The sequence below is a fragment of the Chelmon rostratus genome, chromosome 11 (assembly GCF_017976325.1).
Source record: "Chelmon rostratus isolate fCheRos1 chromosome 11, fCheRos1.pri, whole genome shotgun sequence".
NCBI lineage: Eukaryota > Metazoa > Chordata > Actinopteri > Chaetodontiformes > Chaetodontidae > Chelmon > Chelmon rostratus.
The window spans coordinates 12,104,194-12,127,196 of NC_055668.1; the positions used below are offsets into that span (position 1 = coordinate 12,104,194).

Below are 23,003 nucleotides of genomic sequence, written 5' to 3' on the forward strand. Positions count from 1 at the left end.
TGTAAAAGTATTTGAGAAACTGTGAAACTTGCAGGCTTTCATGATAAATATTTATCTGAACCAAAATATTCTATATTATCAAAACAGGTTTTTACAAATTGGTTGTTATTCTAGTGGCAGTTTAATAAGCATTTATTTATGCCAAGAAATTAATATGTTGACATGGTATTTCTTTATTGAAATATTCAATACAATATTTTTCATTGAATTTAACTAAATTTAGTGAATCTGGCTTATTGATGAGCTAGATGCCTAAACCAAGGTACAGTTACTGTAAATAATCAGTTGACGAAGGCTTGATTAGTAGGCAATACTGTTGTCAGCATACATGCGTTAGGATTGACATCATAGATTTCTGTCACTAAACAGATCTGTGAAGTACATTATAAGTGTACTTTAGTTTTATTATAAAAATACTTCCTTTTTTATGACATCCACTGTTTTTCCGACTGAACAGTGTCTCCTGGGCTCTGCAGCTGTCAGTGAAGTTGACTGACAGAAGCATTTCAGTGCATTTCAAAATGGAAATCTTTGAAAATCTGCTGGCTCTTAATGACTGGATGGCGCTTCTACCCTGTGTTGAAAACTTGGCTCTTCATTTTAATTCATGATGTTTAAAACTTAAATTTGCTTTGATGCTACATGTAGCAGACAGTGGGTAGTCCACATTGCCGATGTAGTTCATAAGCAATTCAGTACATACTCAGCGTGTGTCGAGTGAAAGACCTGTCGTAATGAGGTCCACCAGGATGCATTAATGAGGGAACCATGTTGAATATTCACTAGTTTGAGGATGCACATTCATAGACATTTACATTGAAGACTTGAGACGGACATCTGAGCATCTGAATGTTGACAGGACTTATTCTCTATAGCACCTGCTTTTCCTTTGTAAAAGCTCATTAGACCAATAAATGAGCAAATAAATAAATATCAAACAACACTTCCTGTCAATAGTCACATAATTAACCATAATCTGTAATACTGTTTTTTTCTACTCAACCAAAAACAAAGTTATACAGGCAAAATAGTACATTTACAATACAATAAAAATGTGCAATTAAAACCATGTCATGTAACCATATATCACAAAATACCTATGGTATGAGTTAATATTAAACATTCAAATGGTGTCCTTTGACAATAAATAGTTAGTTTCTGTGAACTACAAGTGGTCACGTCCCTCTGTTGATCGGGTCTTCAGAAAACAGACTTCAGAATTCTAAAGCTCTAAATTTCCATAATATGGAAATTATTTCTTTGTGAAGCTAATGAAACATGAAACAACAATTTTAGAGACATTCTTTCCACTCAAAGGTTTGTTTTTATGATCAGGTTTCAAAATTTGAATGTCTACTGGAATGACGAGTGTGTCGTTGAAGCTTGAGTAGGTCAGGGGAGCTCCCGCTCTAATTAAGACTATACTACCTGATCTGAGATGCGTGACACATTGTCCATGTTGTGAACTTGAGTTGACAGGGATTTCCGGCTGTCTGTGCTCATTCTGGTCCGTGTCCTCGCTGTTCTGTTTTGTCTTTGGCCGTGACAATGGCAAGAAAAGGCTGCTTTGAACTCCTCGCGAAACTTCCCTGAACAAAATCAAAAAACATGAAATCCTCTCAGAAAACACTGGATTCTTAATAGATACATTATATTTCACTGTTTTTCAGTACATGATGCCTGACATGTTAGACAGAAAGGTTTCTTCTAAATACAACTCTTTTTTAGATTAATATTTATATATGCACAACATACTGTCATCTGAGGAATTTAAAGCAGTGAGCTGTATTGTTGTTGCCTCACTGTCTGCTAGAGGGCAGTAATGAACCCACACAACTGGTTTAGTGGTGAGGCAGGTTACAAACTTACCACTGAGGAAGTTGTAGATGATAGGATTTGCTGCACTGTTGGCATATATGAGCCAATGTGAGAAAGTGAACCACGCATACACTGTCTCTCTGTCATTTGTGTTCTTGAAAGTCCCAAAAACTCTGCAGGTAAAGTACATGACATGGTATCAGTTAAGATGCATGCTTTAAATGCAGTACTATGGTCTTAACATTTTAAATCAGGATCAGGCAACAATTCAGAACACTAAAAATGAGGTTTTAGTCATTATTAAACATGAAGCTACCAAAGGGATCTCTCTGTTTGAACAGGGTTCTATCCTTGAGGCAGCAGAGCTCGGGAGATTACCTTTTCATGACATTGAGGACGCTGATTGGCAGGTAGCACAGGGCAAAAACAAAGAGGACCACCATCAGCATGCGAGCTGTCTTACGCCGGGCTCGGACCTGTTTGATCTCAGCACAAACAGTGCTGGTTCTGACCCTCACGGGCTCTCCTTGCCCCGGAGTGGGAGCTGAGCACTGCATGGACCTCCACTTCCTCTGCAACACTGATGTGCTTCCAGGAATCTGTTGATAAAATATGTGCATGCATCAGGCCAAAGAAACATCATGTATTATTAAAACAAAACAAACCAAAAACAACTATAACTGCAGGAATACACACCTGTTGAAACCACAGCTTGTGACATATCTGGATATACGCCAGGACCATGAGACATAATGGTGCAAAGTATGTGACAATGAAGAAACAGGTGTGGTACACCTTTGGGTAGATCTCAGCTGTTGAAAGAATAAAAAACTTCAAAATTTGATTGACTGGATTATGAGAGTTTACACAGACAGAGTTTAGTCATTAGATTAAGGATAGATTGTGTTTGGGTTAAAGTAGTTCAGAATGATCCACATGTTAGAAAGGCTAACTTCTCTCATGTACATATTTTCCTGCTTTTTTTGCGGAATTGCAAAGCTTTGACATTGACAGATTGGTCAATTGCAATGATGATCTCGAAGCAACATAACAACATTTAGTCTTCGACTAAACCAAAGCAACCTCATTGATAGCAGATAGACGTGGATTTTGTCAGCAGAAATGACGACAGTCCGTAGCAGACCCTTTCAGCTGTAGTTAGCTGGTGCTAATATTAATATTAAAATTTGCCACCTCGAGTGTGGCAGTAGCTCATTGGTGAGCAAGTTAGTGCTGAATGAAAAAAAAATAAAGCAGCCATTGGATTATCTGTGTTTGAATGAAACCAAAGTAAGTGCACATCTTTTCTGTCCTCGAGTTCACTTGCAGCTACACGGCCACATGCTTGAGCTCAGGCAGCTCATTAAGTTGTCCAAAGTTAATGTAACCTTTGGTGAATCAAGAGTTTCTATGATTTATCTCTCAGTATTGGTGAAGGTAAAGGCTTTGTTTTTCTTTGTTGGTGACTTCCAAGTATGTTTCGCAGTTGTCCTAGAATGTTGTTTTGACTATTGGGTCTCAATTTCACTCGTTAAAGTGTCCTCACTGAGTATTAAGGGGCGGATGCATTCGGCAGAACTGATTTTGTAGCTGCTGAGAAATGCTTTCTCCCCATGTCAGACTGTTACATATCTGAAATTCTCATTCTCAAAGAAGAAAGAAAAAAAAAGGACCAAAATATAATGAGAGGAACGTCATTTGATCTAGAAGTGTCTCAAGAGAAAGATGGGGATAGAGGGTTGGGGATGGGCTTTGTTTGGCAAGAGCTGATTTTGTAGCTGCCAAGATTTGCATCCCCTAATTATTTTAGCCAAGATGAGTGTTACATGCATGAAATTCACAGTGTCAAGAGGAGTGTCAAGAGGATATCGCCCAAACTATGTCCCGTGCAAACCATTTGACTCCAAGATCTCTGAGACAGAGGTAAGGGATAATACAGTATTCAGTCATTTTTTTCCTGCCAAGAAATACATTTCTCTCTCAGACCAAGTGAATGCATTAAATTCACACTCATCATTAATTAACATTAGGAGGATTTAACCTTTTTCTAAGGGAAAGGCCATACCGTACACAATGTTCTGTACTGTCCAGTGTCCAGACTTAGGGATGTAGTGATTGTAGTGAGAGTGGATATACACATTGTATGTGTGTGTATGAATTCTGTTGAGAGTTTTTTCTACTCAAAGTGTGTTTGAAATATAAAAAATATGAAAAATCTAATATTTAACCCCTCACCATTCCAGTAAAAATTTGCCTAAAAGGCCTATTCACGGCATACCCCAAGTAAACTGATAGCTGAACCATTGAACCATTTGGGGTACATGCATGGCTTTGGTCTCTTTGGAAAGGTAACACACTGAACACCCGAATATTCTTTTGCAAATCAATGCTTGCAGATGTGTCTGGATCCTATTAGCTGTTAAACACAAGGGGACTACAGCATGAATGAGTGTGAGTATAAACAACAACAACAAAAATAAACAACAAGAAATGCAGCTATGGTGCTCAGGCGGGCCGCAGGAACAGTAAGTCAAAGAACCGAAAGATCCAACAGAGTGCTGAAATGTTCATCAGATCAACACTTTCGTCTTCCAGTGCTGTTATTGTAAATACTCTTTCCAGCTTTGTGTTGCTGATTCCTTACATTTTGGTGACACACAAAGTTGGTTTTGTCCACTTGGGATTTCAGTCTCTGGTGTGTCTTATCCTGGACCTTTGGGGCATTGTCCAGGACATTGCTCCTTATCTCATGAAGGGCGGTCGGTGTCTTTGGAGACTACATGTACAACTCATCTACACTGTTGTCCACCTGTACAAAAAATACAAAAAGACATTTACTACTTATCTAAGAGGCTTGCTCAGTTTTACAAAGTGGTTGTTAATTTCCTGAAGGATAAGAAAAGGTGAAAGGCATCCATCGATAACATTAACTATGTCTTTATGTATTTTTCAGAGTGCTTCCAGAGGTGTAGCTAGTTGGCAAGTGTACAGATTGCTCCTGTTATATGAGCATTGCTGAGCATTTTTAAGGAGTCAGCTTGGTTAAATATCTGTTGCAGCTTAGCCTTTTTTCTTTAATCCAATCCTCCACATTTTTCTACTCTCACTGGCATTTAAGGTTAAGATACGGATATATACATATATCTGGCTGGACACTAATTCCTTGAGTTAGTCAGCCTGAATCACCTCCACCATGATGCATTGAAGCTTCATTGAATTTCCAACTTTTGTGCCCTTGTCAGTTCTCTTTAATATTTGCTGTGAACTTTGTAGAGAAAAGTCTCCTCATGCAGTTGAGGGTCCATGTTCCCAGAGTGATGACTGGTTTGTTAATTAGCGAAGCTGCCGACTGTGACACTCGTGCAATCTGCTCCATTCACCTTCATGACACACCCACTGAGAATTGTTAATGCACTCAGTCATTGTTCTCCGGGAGCTATTGCCATTTCATTTATTTATTTGTTTTTTTCATTTTTAGCATATCGAAATTAAGCAGGGCGGGGCTTGGCCTTTGTGGGGCCCTTGGGCACATTCTGGCTTGATTTTGATGAAGTGTGGCCCAGATGACCTCAGCACAAAAATGTTTAAAGTACATTTTGGAGCTTTCCCCTATGTGTATGACAGAAGAGGAGATGCATTTCTCAGAGCTAAAAAAAATCAGCTCTACTGAATCATGCATCCACCACACGCTTTCACACTGTAACTGTGGTAATCCATGTCCTATAAGAGAAAATTACACTCTGACTCAGCACTTATAGTTTGTGCACTTCTATTACAATGTACTTATTATATATTATATATACTTATTCCATCCATCTGGCACAAAAGATCTGTAGTCCTAGTTGTTTAGCCCAGGTCTCTGTGCCTATGTTAGCATATAGGGGATGTATTGGTTATACTCAACTTCATTTAACAAAATGTTTGTTGCATGAGCTACCATCTGTATTGCCTCTTGTTTATTGGTCCAATCTGCCAAACAGGATCTTCGTGCGTGAACCAGGAAGAAAGCTCGAGACTGCTTGAAGTGATATTGTAGATGTGAAGTAGTATTTGGAGTTTTTTGTCTTGCAGTTTGTCCGTTGTGCTACATTTTGTCTAAGGCTGGTTGAATGTTGAAGAATGCAGGCAGGCGGGGAGGAGGAGGGAGAACAGTTTGAAGTGGGTTTAGGCACTTGCTTGTTCAAATGTTGTTAATGTTGTCTTCTCAAGGTGCTTTATCTTTCTTTTCTTCTTCTTTTTCCGAGTTGAGCTTTGATTAGTTGTGTCAGTGGGTGGCCCTCACTGAGGAGGATGATGGGGAGGAATGTGTTGCGGCCTTGTCGACAGCTCTCTTGCCTTTGTGGCCAAAGTGTGAATCTGAGGGACAGGAATGAATGTTCAGGGGTGATTTCTGAATAGAGTTGCTTTTTCTTGATTATTTTCAGTGGTTTTGCCTTGATGTATTACAGTTGTTATGTTGTCTTTGGTTTGAGCACCATTCATGTTTTGTTTGTTCTTTTCCTGGCAGAAACTGTGTGGGTTGGATCTATAGGACGTAGTGAGAGCAATTGTTCAGGGAATAGTCCTTTTAAAGGACCCTCCACAGCCTATATTGTTCATATTTCTATGTTGAGACAATTAGAACACTGATTACAGATGAAACTGTTTTGTTTTTACATAGAAATGTTATTTGCATGTCTTAACTGATTATGAACTAACTTGGTTTCTGCAGGAGAAGCTTCCTGTTTAAAGACAAGTGCTGGACGAGTGTTTTAGTTGTGGACCTGTTTTCTCGGTCAGTTTGTTACAGCCACTTAGAAGTCAAATGTTGTCAACATGTTGACAGTGGAAATCTGATGCATGTAAAGCTTCCCTGGCCGATGATAAGAGGAAATGTATTTCTCTCCAGCTGTCACAAGTCTGGTGTGACCCAGATATAGACACTGTGACATGGATGGCTGAGTTAAAGGCATTTACCTAATACAGAAGTCAATAAGCACAGATACAGTTGGCAACAGTCAGGCAGTCAAATCAGTTTTCTTTGAGGCACTGAGGCTGGAAGGCTTGTTTGCCAGATAGACAGCAGAAAGTTGGCAACAGGTAGTCTGACAAGGTGCAGGTACACAGGCAACACATAGAGAAATGAAGATTGATGAAGACAAGATTATTTGGCAGCAAACAAACAAACAAGTAAGAGTAGGAATGGCTGCGGCTCTAAAGCACAAATCTTCGTGGATAAATTAATGTGTGTCTGAGGAGCTCGAAAATCAGCTCTGCCCAATAATGCATCCACCTCTTAAGTTTCTGTCCTGACGGTTAAGATCAGATGCAGTTGTCAGTACATACTGTATTTTTGGCGATTTTGGCTGAACAGTGTGGATTTCCTCCATGTAACACTTACCTGCTCTGAGAAAGAAGGGGATGTAATTCTCAGCAGATAATTAAAAAAACCCACATCTGCTGAATAATGCATATACACTGTAGCTTCATTTCTAGAGATCTATGAATCAAATCCGGGTTTAATCAGCACCTACTTGGCTCAATGCTGTGAAGTTCATTTATTTAAAAAAGCTGAAACAGTAGGGGATACATCACACTGCAGCTCAGTTTTGCTGAGTATTGCTCAGTGAGGACACTTCAAATCAGAATGTGACAGGAATGATGTGGTTTTATCAGCACATACTTTATTTGATAAATTTTTACTTGACAGAGTTCAGCAGATACTTTACTATAACTGTCTGAAATCAAAGAAAGAAAAATCAAAGAGTTAGCATTCAGAACTTTTGAGACATTAATCAAGAGAGATAGCAGCTAATAACAGCCCCATGCCTTTGGAAATAACACTGGGTTACTACTACATGCTAATGTTTGCAGCTTACATTAGACCAGATAACACACAGTTTAATCTGTTGTCTACACGTTAGCTCTTCTGTTTTGTAAGAGAGTATCACTCTTATTAGACTCACATGCACACCTTTTTCAGCATGTGGAGGAATCCAATGCGTGACTGGCTCGCTGTGCTAACTTACAATTCTAAGCTATGATTGGCCTTTTCAGGGGTTTAGGTCAATTTGAAAAAAAAAAATCTCCTTATAAAAGCCTACAAAAACACTGAGCTGTTGCTTTGAGATATTTTTAAGTGGTGCAGTTTCAGTGTATTAAGTTTTTGAGTGTTCTTTTCATTGATTTTCATTGTGATGTGTCAACAAAGTAAGCAACGGATATTTCAAAGGTATCAAATCAATGGCATGCCTGAAGTACTGTAACATGATGTATGGGAAGTGGTTAACCAGCTTTTTCTGTTTGCAAGGTTCTCCTTTGAGGACTTTAATCAGAAAGGCTTTAATCAGAGGGGACTGTCTTATCTGAACTCCAGCGAAAGCAATTCATCTTTCTTTACCGGTCTTGATCAGCCCTGTGGACGGTGCGCTGCTCTCCAATGCAAGTGAGTGAGTGACTTGGCATAAGATTTTCATGTGCTTGAGAGGGATTTGTGAAAACTAACCTCCCCAATGTTCATCACACACTGTGAACAGGCTGGTCTTGTTTGTTAGCTCAGGCAGCAGGCTGCTGCACTCCATCACAATAGCCTGAGGGATCATGATGATGCACGACGCAACCCAAATGGCAACAATACTCTTGCGAGCCCTCTTGGCTGTGCTCTTGAACATCAGCGGGTGGCAGATAGCATACCAACGGTCTTGGGCAATGCAGCTCAGTGTTAGGACTGATACAGACACGGAGATGGTCTGGAAGAAAAAGAACAGAAACACCAATTTAATACAGAAAGGTTATTCTGGGAATTGTATTTTTCAGCACTTCAACATCAGAAACCAGATCTGATTATTTCCCATTTATTCATGGTTTATGTAGAATTTGATATCGACATAGTTTTCTAAGGCAGTAGTAAACATTAATGAGGAACAGCATTTCTAAATGTGTGGTTGCTGGGGATTTTCTTTAAATCTCTGAGACATTACATGTCTGTGTTTGATGTCAGCTTGTTTTCTAAGGCAGTAGCAGCAGAGCACAGTCCAGCCCTGAGGTATTTAAAGACAGAGAGATACCAAAGAATTGAATACAAGTGTATTTTCTAAGAAAATCAAATGGTAACACTAATTTGAATATCACAGATCTTCTGTACAATAAGAACAAGTTAGAGAAAAGATTTGCTGTATTACAAATTCTGAAAGGATAAAACTCATCAGTGTTGCAGTTCAAAATGTTGAATCTGGCCTTTGCTGAAGGCATCAGGGTGGACAGTGTAGTTAAGGATGTAACACCACCATGACTGATTTTATCCAAGTCTTTTTAATATTTCGAAGGCAAATCAAAATAGCCATCACTCGTGAAATACAGTGGCTGCACTGTCTTTCACAAATGGACTGAACCTCTGTGGATGTCAAGCACACACTGAGTTAGTCCCGTGCAACAGTCAACAATAATAGCCTGTGACCCACTAGTACATCAAAGTCACACATGTGAGTGAATCTAAGTGCAGATTCACAGGGTTCAGTGAGTCTGACAGGGCGGACGGGGGGTTGTGTCAAGCACAATCTTCTTCACCTTCTTCCTCATCTCCTTGATGGAGGGCAGTCCACCTCCATCTGAATTACGCACCTGCCTTTCTCTCAATGAGACCTTTGGGAAGGCTGAGATGTACCAGAAGAAGCAAGATTTTAATTGTGGCTCTGTGAAATTGGACCAACATTAGATGTGGCATGGTGATGCATGAGAAACTTGTAGGAGATGGACTTACTCTATTTCCATGTGCTGCAGATGGTTGGTTCTAGGAATTTCAGTGAGTCGGTGGGTTCTGGTGAGTGGCAAATAAATGCTCAGCTCAATGCCAGTGCCATTTTCTTCATTAAAAAGGTCTAAAACAGAGGGGTGAAAACATTGCCCTATAGGCAGAAAAAAAATCCTCACATAATTGTCCTCTGCCTGACAGGAAATCAATAATTTATTGACTGGTATGTTGAGCTTAGTGTGGTAGCCTTGAAACAGGTCCGGGAGGGTCACTCTGAACGTGATGCAAACATAGAAAAATCAGGGAAGCCTGTATACAAAGTGGACTCGGGGGGAGACATTAAAGGATAAGTCTAGCATCATTATATATTTGAACAGATCCCATGAAAATACCAAAACCAGAACTGATCCTGTGTGCTGCCTCTGTGCCGCACAAGCCTGTAAATATTTAATGATATTAGTAATAGAGCGGTGTATAGGTAATGGATGGATGGAATTAGTAATATAAGAGAAAAGTCATTTGAATATATAACCACAGTGAGCATGGGCATTATCTTATTTTTAGCCAATCCCACGTACATCATGCTGTGTGGAAACACTCACTAATGCACCAAATGTGTCTTAACCCGTCCCTGAAAGTAGTCCCTAACAAATGTACAACGTCTTCCTGCTCAAGTGCTATAGTAACCCGCTTTTATAGGATTTTAAAGAGACATCTGCAAAAATGTTTAAATGCTAAATTTCAAGTGTTGGTTATAAGACTGTTCTAAAACACCATTTTGAAAAGACAAAAAAAATGATGAAATCAATAAAATGGTCATATTGGTCACAGATTTAAGGTTTATTCTTTACCGTGGAAACAGCAGCTGACAAATCAATCACAACACAAGGGCTGTTTAGCAGCTGCTGAGGAGCTTTCAGTCATTTCACAGCTACTTAAAGGCCTTTTGATGAGGTTGTTTTGCCGTTTATCGTTTCAGAAGTAAAATGGAGTTTGAAACTTCTGCCATTCCAACAACTTCTGCTGAGAAGGATCAGGTAATTTGACTGAAAGACCCACAGTTACTAAATGGGCTTTGTGGTGTTATTTAAATCTCTTATTACTTTATACAACTAGGTGGCACATAAGGTTCACTCTGCATTAACTATCTTTCAGTGTTTCTATGGTGACAATTTTCAGCTCTGATCTTTAATTTATCAGTATGATGATGCAGATTATTGAACTGTTAACATTTTCTGCATTCTACCCAAAATATCACTAAACCTACTTATTTTTTCTTTGGTCTGCAGTCTGATTTATCAACATGAATTAAACACCTAATTTCTCCCAACTACAGCACATAATGTATATTTAATTTCTGATATAATTTGGAATAATGAGCCTGTTGCACAATAATAATCTCATGTGATGGAAAACTGGACTATGTGCAACAGTGACTAATCAAATGAGTTTTGGGTGAAGATGTTAACAAATGCTTTAAATGCTCACAATAGGGCATGTTATTATTTTTACAATATCCCATTAATATAAACACACAATAAAACAAAAATACCAACATTCTGACCAGGCACATCCGTCGTATTACTAAGACGTTCGTCTGGCTCTGCTGCTGTGTAGGTGGAAAACCTTTCTCATTAGTGGAGGCTGTTACTTTCTAAAACTGGCCAGATATTTGATTAAAAACAGGCAGAGCTCTACCTTGTTGCCATAATTGAAAACTGAAATTCTTGTTTTTACAGGGTAATTGGCACCTTCTGTTAACGTGAACATTTAATGACATATAAATGTTCATCCACTGAATGTCAGAGAACAACTTCTCAAATGTAATTCCCAGACAAGAAAAACATAATGTCACGTTTGGGCCAAAACAATATTTGTTTCAGTCTGCAGTAAATCCACTAAGCAGGTATTAAAGAGATTCAATGGAAGCAATGCCAGCAGGATAAAGCTTGCATTCAGGTCTTCCTATAGATTTTTCTCATGCTGCTTAGAGCTGTTTTCTACAGTACTTAATGACCTGAAAGTATAAACTGAGCTTCAATAAAAACCAACTTTCATTCATGACAGTTTCCCCGACAGTTTCTCTCAGCAATTATGTCATTGTGTTTACAACATACTGTGCTGTCCAGGGAGATACAGTTTTACCTCCTGATTTTGTTCTACTCCTGGGGATGATCCCCTCTGAGGCGATACAGCACATCAGAATGGAAAACCTTGCAAAATGTCACATAAGATTCAGGGAGAACTGAAATAATTCCCAAGTAGGAATTCAGTTTGAAGAAAGAGATCCTCTCATGTTAATAAAAGCAGCAGCAGGTGACCTTTATGAATACTGTAGCAGCAGCAGCAGTGACAGTATAGCAAAGCACACAATAACAAACGGGGTCAATGTGACCATAAAGGTCTGCAATAGACCATGAATTCAGTAGCATGAGGAGTAACGTGTGTGGAAACTTTCATTCACTTTGATATAGATATAGCGTGTGTATAGAATACAGATGGATTTGTTCCTTGTATAGGATCAAGGATTTGTGCAGGATCGTGTAGGTTTTTGGCTTGCGTCATGTAGATGTGTTGGTATAGTGGGGATGATGCTGCCATATAGAATTATTGCCCAAGGCAATAAGTCAAAGTGGGGTGATATCCAAGGTCTCACACTGCACATCTCATGAAATATGAAAAATGTATGTTTTACTCCCATATGTACAGGAAATGAAAAATGTACTAATCCTGGAAAAACAGGTCTGTGCTTGTATTCATAAACTTTTATAGCCTCTTATAATAAATCAGATGTCAACGTTGACCTCTTACCTGCAAATAAGGCACAACTTTGCAAAGAGTGTTTCCAAAGAACCACGTCTCTGTGATGTCCACCACGAGACTCGCAGGCAGGCAGATGATGGTGACCAACACATCAGCAAAGGACAGATTCACTATGAAATAGTTGGTCACGGTGCGCATGTGGCGGTTTTTCCACACTGCAAAACAAACTGAAAATGAGGCACAATCAAAGACCGGCCACGGACTCAGTGAAGACAAGCATCTATCACATTGGTGCAGGGTATTTAATGTGATTCGCCACCGGATTGAAGGCACGCTGTCAATCATAGAGTTAGAATTAAAAATCGATTTCAGACCTGGTAATGTTGCTCCTGCTGGCAAAATATTCATCACCCAGAATTACACGCAATTAAATTTGAATGAGTTAAGGTGAAATTGCCTGCTGAGTCACAATTAAGTATTTTCTAAGTTCTTTAAGGTGAATCATCATCAGCACTAATGGCCCTTTTGATCAGGGACACACTGTTTGGAAACTCATGGGCACACTAATCACTGGTTTAATACTGTATTATCGATACCGATAACTGAGTTCTGCTTCATGAATGACAAACTGTTTGCCATGACAGCCAACCTTATGTCAGATCCTTTTGAACCTGAAACCATTTCAGCAGTTATAGAGTTACATAAAGTATAAAAGCAATGATAAAGACTGAAGGACCTTTAGTAACAGCAAATCTATTGCCATATTCAGGTAAAAGCTGTGGGAAGGAAGCCAAATAATAGTTTGTAATGACCAAATGTAGCTGTATCACAAATCTCAAGGCAACTACACTTTACCCTGAATTGGCAGATATACATGATGGTTTAAAAGTCACTCTAAAAATCTGAAAACATTTCAATTCATATCTGTTATCCGACCAACAGGGGAGGTCAGAATACATCCAGTGTAACTTGATGCAGTATATGATGTGCCAAAATGTAAGTTAGTACCAATAAACCAGAGTAATTCACTTTTAGAATAGAATAAAATTTCTGATCAAACGTCAGTCGACTTTATGGTGGCGCAACACAGTTCAGGCTGAGTGAGCTTGATTTTTATCACAGTGGTTGTAATATTTCTAATAGAAAGTGAAAAAAAACTTGGGTTCACCAAATATAATTACAGTATTTAACTACTCCAAAGCTCTGTTGATATGTACATCCAGCATCATGTGGATCAGCTTACAGGTAGGAACATTGTTGTTTTACATTTAAAAGTAACACAAACGTTACTTTCCCTCGTAAATAATTACTTTTTATATGCCGTAACTGGTAAAATCAGTTACTCTTGAGAGAAGTAATTGGCTACTGCAAACAATTACCGTACTAACTGTAACTTCTACAACACTGCAATCACAGACAAGGTGATAGATAGAAAAATAAAAATACAGTAATGTGTGTAAAAGCATTTTGCCATCTCTTCATTTAGTTCACACAGCTAAAATGGGCAGTGTCTTGTAAACAAAAGTCAAATTTCAATTAAAAACACGAGTATTTCAGGTGTTTTTGCTGTAGAAAGTTGTTCATTGAGGGGACAGCTCCTGAGGCCACCGCTGTAGCTGAGGTGGCTGCTGGGCAGAGAACCACAGGTGGGCAGAGTGGAAAATCACCTCACCACCTCTAGAGACAGAGAAGATGCCTTCCTGGAGGAAGAAAGCTTCCACCCCTAGTAGTATCTCTCTACAATTCCTGTACTCTTATGCAACATAATAAGCTTCAGATGATATCCCAAACTCCCCATACCCCATACTGCTGTTTTTCAGGGGCTGTGCTGTGTGTGACGTACCGCTTCTTATGTAGTAGCCTACTTATTTAGAGTGCAGAAAACATACGAAGCTGAATTTCTTACAGCTGATAATCAAGCTTTTGAAGTCCACACTGAGTTTTGGAAGGAGGAAAAACAAGTTGCACTGGCCTCCATGGGTTGAGAGGTTAAGGTCTGTTGAGCCTACCTGTGAAGGTCACATGTTGTACTTGTGTTCACACCCAGCTATAGGGTAGCATGGTACCACAGAGCCATGGTACATCACTGCTGCACAGTGTGTGGAAAAAGCAACCCGTCCTCACCAGAAAAATAGGCATATAGGTCATCTGTGCAAGCAGCTTATTAATACCCATATTTATGTTTATAGTTAGGTGGCGACCTCTGGTGCCCATAGTAATTATGATGGGAGCAAAGGAGGAAGTCAAGTGAAGAAGTATAAAGAGCAGAAATCTGCATAAGGAGGAGGAAGGGTGGACGGATGAGTCAAACTGTGACGGCGGGTGCAGAGAGAGACCCAGGAGCGGAAACGGAGAAGGTTAACAAAAGTTTATTTTGCAACAACAGGCAATAACTGAAACAATCGCTGGCAGCGTGAGGTCCAAACAAAACACGAACTCAGAGAGGTCCAGAGAGTGCTGGGCTGTGTGGGCAAGGGAGGCACTGGAACAAAAAGAGAAGAGACAAACAATTAATCAAAACAGTTCAGCAAACTATCAAAACGTACTATACCACAGGAGACTGAGACCAACTGATACCACGGTACGTGGAAGTATACTCTGGCGTCGAGGAGTCACTCCGCAGAGGTTAAATAGGCGTCCTAATCTCCTGAAGTGAACTCAGGTGTGCCCAAACACTCCTCGACGCATCGGGGGGGAGGGGAGCCTCAGGAAAACAAAACGTAAAGTTACAGCCCACAAAACAGAACACAGGAAATGGACCTTCAAAATAACAGCACAGACAATACCAACCGCCACAGTACCCCCCCCTCAACGAACGCCTCCAGGCGTTCTACCCGGCTTGTCCGGGTGAGCGGCATAAAAGTCCCGAAGGAGAGAGTCATCCAGAATGAGTCCCCTGGAGACCCAGGAACGCTCCTCTGGACCGTAACCCTCCCAATCCACCAAGAACTGGAAACCACGGCCGCGTGGACGGACATCCAAGATCCGTGACACCGTGTAGGCGGGATGACCATCAATGAGGCGGGGGGGAGGTGGGGCGGCGGCCGGCGGGCTGAGCTCGCTGGAATGCACCGGCTTCAACAGGGAAACATGGAAGGTGGGGTGGACCTTCATAGAGTCTGGTAGCTTGAGCCTGACGGCAGACGGATTAATGATCTTCAACACCTCGAAAGGACCGACAAAACGGGGAGAGAGCTTACGTGACTCGACATCCAACGGAAGATCCCGTGACGACAACCACACCTGCTGACCCGGTCGGTACTCGGGGGCGGAGACGCGGCGAGCGTCGGCCAGCCGTCGGTTCCTCTCCGTGGAGCGGGTGAGAGCAGCTCTGGCAGACTGCCATACCTCCTTAATCCTCCGGAGGTGCTCCTTCACAGAAGGGACGGATACCGCAGTCTCCTGCTCGGGAAACAAGGGAGGTTGATAACCCAAACAGCACTGAAACGGTGACATACCTGTGGCCGAACAGGAGAGGGAGTTGTGGGCATATTCTATCCAAGGCAGGTGTGTACTCCAAGAGACGGGATGATGAGCAGCCACGCAGCGAAGAGCGGACTCCAGATGTTGGTTAGCTCGCTCTGTCTGGCCGTTACTCTGGGGATGGTAACCAGAGGACAGACTTGCCGTGGCCCCCACCGCCTTACAGAACTCCTGCCACACCTGGGAAGCGAACTGTGGACCCCGGTCCGAGACCACGTCGAGGGGAATTCCGTGAAGCTTGAACACATGAGTCACGAGTAGACTAGCAGTCTCGAGGGCAGAAGGCAGTTTAGGCAGGGGAACATAATGCACAGACTTGGAAAAGCGATCAATAATAGTTAAGATGACAGTGTTACCTTCAGATGGAGGAAGACCAGTAACAAAGTCCACGGCGATGTGAGACCATGGGCGGCTTGGGACGGGCAAGGGGTGCAGTAACCCCGCAGGGGGATGATGAGAAGCTTTTCCCCTGGCACAGACTGAGCAAGCGGCAATAAATGCACGGGTGTCGCGGTACATCCTCGGCCACCAGAAGCTCTGACGGAGGAACTGGAGGGTGCGGTGGAAACCAGGGTGACAGGTAAGTCTAGAGGAGTGAGCCCACTGGAGAACTTGCGACCGGACCGAATCCGGGACAAACTTGCGATCGGGGGGACCGGAACCAGGGTCCGGTTGTTGCTTCTGCGCCTGGAGCACGAGGGATTCGATCTCCCATGTAGCCATCCCCACGATGCAAGCCGGCGGGAGGATGACATCCTGATGTTCCGAGTCCAGGGGAGGGGCAAAGAGACGGGACAGGGCGTCGGGCTTAGTGTTACGGGAGCCGGGGCGATAGGAGAGGGTGAAATTGAACCGGCTCAAAAACAGAGCCCATCTGGCTTGGCGGGGATTAAGCCTCTTCGCGGTGCGTAAGTAGGCGAGGTTTTTATGATCAGTCCAGATCAAAAAGGGAACCGTAGCGCCCTCCAGCCAGTGCCTCCATTCTTGAAGCGCCCAAACCACAGCCAGCAACTCTCTATTCCCGACGTCGTAATTCCGCTCGGCCTGGGATAAGCGGCGGGAAAAGAAAGCACAGGGATGCAGTTTATGAGTCTGAGGGTCTCTCTGGGAGAGGATGGCACCAGCACCGGAGTCGGAAGCGTCCACCTCGACCACGAACTGACGAGTGGGATCGGGGTGTTTGAGCACCGGGGCAGAGTGGTTCGAAGGAGGGGTCGATGAGAGGGAGAGCGTACCTGTTCTTAACGGTGATGTCGTTAAGTCCACGGAAGTCGATGCAGGGGCGAAGGGAGGCGTCCTTCTTCTTAACAAAAAAGAAGCCAGCCCCTAACGGAGAGGATGAGGGGCGGATGAGTCCAGAGGCTAGAGAATCCTGGATGTATGTCTCCATGGCTTCCCTCTCGGGGCGTGACAGGTTATACAGCCGACTAGAAGGGAGAGGAGCACCTGGGAGGAGGTCTATGGAGCAATCGTAGGGGCGATGAGGAGGCAGGGACAGGGCTAACTCTTTACTGAACACAGGGGCTAGGTCATGGTACTCGGGAGGCACGGAGGTAAGGACAGGGGGCGTGGGAGGTGGTGGAGAAACACGGGAAGAAAAGGGGTTGGCCGAACGAAGACAGTGGGCATGACAGAATGGGCTCCAGGTGGAGATACTAGCTGTAGTCCAGTCTATCTGGGGGTTATGTTTAAGCAACCAGGGGAGGCCCAACACCAGGGGAATCTGAGGGGAAGGGATGACGAAGAATTGGATGTCTTCTCTATGATTCCCAGAGATTATGAGCGTGACCGGGACCGTACGTTGAGTGACCTGAGCTATACGTCGGCCGTCTAAGGCGGTTACATTTCTGGGCACCGGGAGGGATTCAAGGGGGAGCTTAAGCTGGGTGGCTAGTTCGGTGTGGATGAAGCTCTCGTCTGCCCCTGAGTCAATCAGGACCCTCATGGGAAGCGACTCACGACCCCAAAGCAGACAGGAGGGCACGGTAATACGGGAGGGAGAGCTGGGATTAGGGGATGTCTGACTCACCAGTGCGCTCTCCGTCACGGGTGAGCCTGCCCTTTTGGCGTCTGAGGGCAGTTAGCGAGAAAATGACCTCCCTGGCCACAGTAGATACAGAGCCGCTGGCTGAAACGTCGCTGCCGCTCGCTGGGGTGGAGACGGGTCCGACCCAACTGCATGGGCTCCGAAGGGTGAGAGGAGGACGTGGAGGGAGCAGCGGAGTGGCCGGAGGATCCGCCACTGGCTGAAGGGGGAGCGAGGGAAGCTGGCTCGTGAACATGAGAGAGGCGAGTCTGGGCTTTCTCTCTCTGTCTTTCTCTCAAGCGGTTATCTATGCGTATGGCGAGGGAGATTAATGACTCTAAGGAATCGGGTTCATCTCTGGAAGCTAATTCGTCCTTTAACTCACTAGAAAGACTCCGTAAGAAAACACCTCGTAGCTCTAACTCCCCCCACCCGCTCTCTGAAGCTGCGATACGGAAGTCAATAGAGTAATCTGCCACTGATCTCGCTCCCTGCGCCAAGGAGAATAGGCGTTTAGCAGTTTCCTGCCCCTGTCGTGAATGATCAAAAATACGACTAAGTTCCCTCGAGAAACTGTCGAAAGACGAGAGAATGGGGGAGTGCTGTTCCCATAACGCTGTAGCCCACTGCGCTGCCCTGCCCCGTAACAAATTAACTGTATAAGCTATCTTAGCTCTATCAGAAGGATAACTAAGGGGTTGTTGATCAAATACTAGTGAACAGCGCAAGATAAACCCCCCAGCATTACCAACTTCACCTGAAAAGGGTTCGGGGGCCGGCACATACGGCTCACGCTGAGAGACAGACAGAGAGGTAGATTGGGCTGCAGCGGTTGCCGGTGGGGGTGGCGCTGGTGTGGGACTTGGGGAGGAAGGAGAGCCACGGGTGTCCGTGCGGCTGAGGTAAGCGGTGAGGTCACGGACTTGGACGCTGAGACCTTGTACTGCCTCCATTACTCCCCGCAGCATGTCCTCGTGCTGGCCGAGACGTAGTCCTTGATGGGCGAGCGCCGCTCGAAAGGGGTCCGAATCCGCTGGGTCCATGCGAGGCCAGAGTATTCTGTGACGGCGGGTGCAGAGAGAGACCCAGGAGCGGAAACGGAGAAGGTTAACAAAAGTTTATTTTGCAACAACAGGCAATAACTGAAACAATCGCTGGCAGCGTGAGGTCCAAACAAAACACGAACTCAGAGAGGTCCAGAGAGTGCTGGGCTGTGTGGGCAAGGGAGGCACTGGAACAAAAAGAGAAGAGACAAACAATTAATCAAAACAGTTCAGCAAACTATCAAAACGTACTATACCACAGGAGACTGAGACCAACTGATACCACGGTACGTGGAAGTATACTCTGGCGTCGAGGAGTCACTCCGCAGAGGTTAAATAGGCGTCCTAATCTCCTGAAGTGAACTCAGGTGTGCCCAAACACTCCTCGACGCATCGGGGGGGAGGGGAGCCTCAGGAAAACAAAACGTAAAGTTACAGCCCACAAAACAGAACACAGGAAATGGACCTTCAAAATAACAGCACAGACAATACCAACCGCCACACAAACAAACACAGGACTTCTCCCAGGAGACTGCTGTTCATGTCCTGTGTGAAACCAAAAGTCACTGTTGACTCATTTTGAACTACGTAATGTTCTTAAGATACATCATATATTTAGCAGTAATGTACTTTTGTTTTCATCCATGAGCTTTTCCTAAACCTAACCAAGCAGTTTTGGTTCCTAAACCTGAGTAAACTGAGACCATTTCACAACAACACATCAACAATGTGAGGGTGAAGGTCTGCCACTGGTATTCTCCAACAGTGATATTCTGTATGCTTATTCAGTTGTTCAGGTGTAAAGACGTGTTGACATTTTCACAGCATTAACCATGTGAGGATGACGGTTCGGTATGCCTGTTGCTGGTACTCTCCAACAGTCATATATGTCATTTTGGGAGTCATTGACAATCGACCTATTGGATACGTTGGTTGGCATGTTACATATTTTTGAATACAAACCAGATTATTAGTCTGGATAAAGTTAGTTTTTGTAACTTCTATGACTATGGAAATTACTAACTAAGTGACTACTGAATCTTTTTCATTTAGATTCATCACGTGTGATATAAAGTATGTGTTAATTGTATTGTTAACAATGCTGTTGTGGTATTTTTGTTTGCTTGTTGTACAAGCCATTGATTTAAGTAGAAAACCACCCAGCCTGCAGCTCATTAGCTGCTATCATTGTCCTTGCATTCACTGCAGCCGAGCAGCTCCCTCCCTTCAGAAGTGTTAATAATGGCATTAACAATGGCCCTGTGCTATTCAAAATCCTGAAACTGATGCGGCTAAATGGAACTCAGCCATCGTTAATTTTATTAATGCCACCGGTTCTTTTTCCCAACATGACGTGTAAAAACGTGATGTGGTGAATTTGCGACCCATACAAAATAAAATTCATCTGGTTCTGGTCCTCATTGAAATCTGACATCTGGTCTGACTGTACCTGTAAACCAGGTCGTCAAACACAACAAACCAATGGGAAAGATAAAGATGAAAGTTTGACCTCCTTAACAGCTGCAACAGGAGAGTGCGGGACATGCCAACCAAAATCAGTCTGTACACACCCACACAGTCAACATGACAGCACCAGCGCAGATGAACCAGAGGTGCACCTACACAGGAAACGTAAGATCCGTCCTTTTTAAGCTGTGATCTGACTGTCAGTAGACTCAAGCTGTTTTTGTGAGTCTTTGGTTCACTCCTCTGTGGATTCAGTGCCCTGTAGATTGACTGCTGTCAGACTGTGGCATCACTACTTTAAACTGGAGATGTGAGACCAGCAGTGGATTATATAAGCAGGATGAAAAGCTGAGACTGGAAACTACGTACAACATCAAAGACAGGATGCATATTTGATGAGCACTCTGAATACAAGAACCACCCACATCATTTATAGAAAATTATCGATTATATTACTCATACCATATTTATGTTTTGCACTATTGGTCGTTCATAATTTACAAAAACACTTGACTTCTATAAAGGAGATCCTGATTCTGATTCTGAAAAGTTGCTACAATACCATAAATCAGTGGGAGTAATATTAATAACGCAACATTTGTTGTTGAATTAATCATTCCGTGTTTGATCGCTTTCCCCACAGCACAAAGGCACCATGAAACCAACTGCTGCAATGCAAACAAATGTTCTGGCTGTGCTTTCCTCTTTCGATCATCAGCAGTTACAGTGAGCTACTGAAGTTTGTCTGCTGGCAGAAAGGCATGAGTAAGCTCCTTCTCCTCCCCAGCGTCTCCCTTACAGCTCCCCACGCTGCCACGGGAACCAAGCTGCCGAAACCACAGATAAACCACGTCTCACTTCTCGAAACCACACATGAAAGAGTGACACGTTACAATAAATCCCCAGGGGAAAGAGTTGATCCACATTAAAGCGGGCGAAGGCAGCGCAACCACCCATACTCTCCATTCAATCAGGACTAAAACTGAGAACGCTTTCAAGTTGGTGAATTGCTCTGCTTGTTCTTCGTTTGCTGTTTTGTATTCTGGTCATCTGTTTCCTGTGATTCGTGTGGTTTTGCATTTTGAAAAATGGGCTGAAAAACTTATTTCAATATTCCTGTGAGAATACGTTTTCTGAATTCATTTCTGGAATGTGTGTGTACATATACAACACCTAACTTACACCATTACAACCATAAAACAACTTGTGTTGTACAAACACTGGAATGGAAAGTAGAAAAATTATTACATGTGATGTGAACATCTGCTGCCAAAACATATTTCTACAAAGCTATAATTTATTGTGTCCCTGCTTGGACTTACATCATAATGTGTCAATATAATCAAGACATATACGGCAGTAAATATAGCAAAAGTATTTCATTCATTCATTCATTGATTCCCTAGAAGACCTCTTACACAGGACACACAGGAAAAGCTGCTCTCTCTTCCTGTAATTTCAAGGACTCGCCCTGCACTCTGGACACACAAAAGCAATATGTTTTGATATGTTTTGGTTGGAGTTTGTGTTCCCTCATGCTCAACCTACAACCAACCACTGCCATTGCTATGAAAACACGCCACGTCTTTTTTGTCCTCAACCTCAGCCATAACAGTGGATGATGGGGGACCTGATTGATTCTTAATTGTCCAGCCTGTTGTTGACCTCTTTAATCAAGTCCATGCCACAAAGTGGTCCACCAGTCCCTTGTACTCATTCTCCTCTCCACCACTGACACACCCCACAACTGTCTAAACCTAATCTGAACCCTTGTTAGGTGCGTCTGACAGCAAAAGTGGACGGTTTTTAGTCAGAATAAAATTTATTTCCCCCTTGCTTTCTTCCTTGAGGCAAGGAAAAGTTCAGATGTGGACAAATCCTTCAGCAAATACTGGAGAAACATCGTTGGTCAGACACTGGAGCCTTTGATGCAGCTCCTGTAAAAAAAATGTTGGTATCTGCACACTCTCCACTCTGCTTGTCATGGACCTGAAATCAAATGGCTTTGCGATTGTAATTTTCATCAGAGGTTTGGCATGATTTGAAATAGAAAGTCGGGGCAGGGCTTAACATTGAGTGGGACTTGATTAAAGAGGTCAACAATAGGCCGGGCAATTGAGAATCAATCAAGTCCCCCATCCGCTGTTATGGCTGAGGTAGAGGACAAATAAGACATGGTGTGTTTTCATAGAAATGGCAATGGTTGGTTGTAGGTTGAGCATGAGGGAACACAAACTCCAATCAAAACGGATCCGTTTTTGTGGGTCCAGAGTGCAGGACGAGTCCTTAAAATACATCACACTTTACAGGAAGCAAGAGCAGCTCTTTTCCTGTGTGTCCTGTGTAAGAGGTCCTCTAAGGAATAACCACCTCCTCCTAAACGGAGTTTACCTTGACAATGGACTGGACTGCAAGTGTCTACAGGAAGGGACAGAGCAGACTCTATTTCTTGAGGAAACGTAGGTCATTTAATGTGCACAGCAAGATGTTTTTTTACTAGTCTGTTATTTCAAGTGCAATTTTCTGTTGGTGCAGCAGCATCGGACCCAGTGACACTAAGAAAATGAATAAGCTGATAAAGGCGGCTGCCTCTGTCCTGCCGCCTGCTCTGGAGCCTCCACTGCTGGTTGTTGAGAGACGGATGTTGCACAAGCTGCTCAGCATAATGGAAAAC

General features: G+C 43.0%; 1 protein-coding gene across 1 annotated transcript in view; it reads right to left on the reverse strand.

Moving 5' to 3' along the window:
- Positions 1–1,419: 1,419 nt before the first annotated feature.
- hcrtr2 (hypocretin (orexin) receptor 2) overlaps positions 1,420–23,003 on the reverse strand; it is a 28,281-nt gene continuing 6,697 nt past the window's right edge. Inside the window, exons 2-7 of the mRNA XM_041948033.1 lie at positions 12,359–12,537; positions 8,303–8,546; positions 2,515–2,630; positions 2,197–2,417; positions 1,870–1,991; positions 1,420–1,589 (exon numbers count right to left, since the gene is read on the reverse strand). Of these exons, the coding sequence (XP_041803967.1) occupies positions 1,420–1,589; positions 1,870–1,991; positions 2,197–2,417; positions 2,515–2,630; positions 8,303–8,546; positions 12,359–12,537 (1,052 nt within the window). The remainder of the gene's footprint in view (positions 1,590–1,869; positions 1,992–2,196; positions 2,418–2,514; positions 2,631–8,302; positions 8,547–12,358; positions 12,538–23,003) is intronic.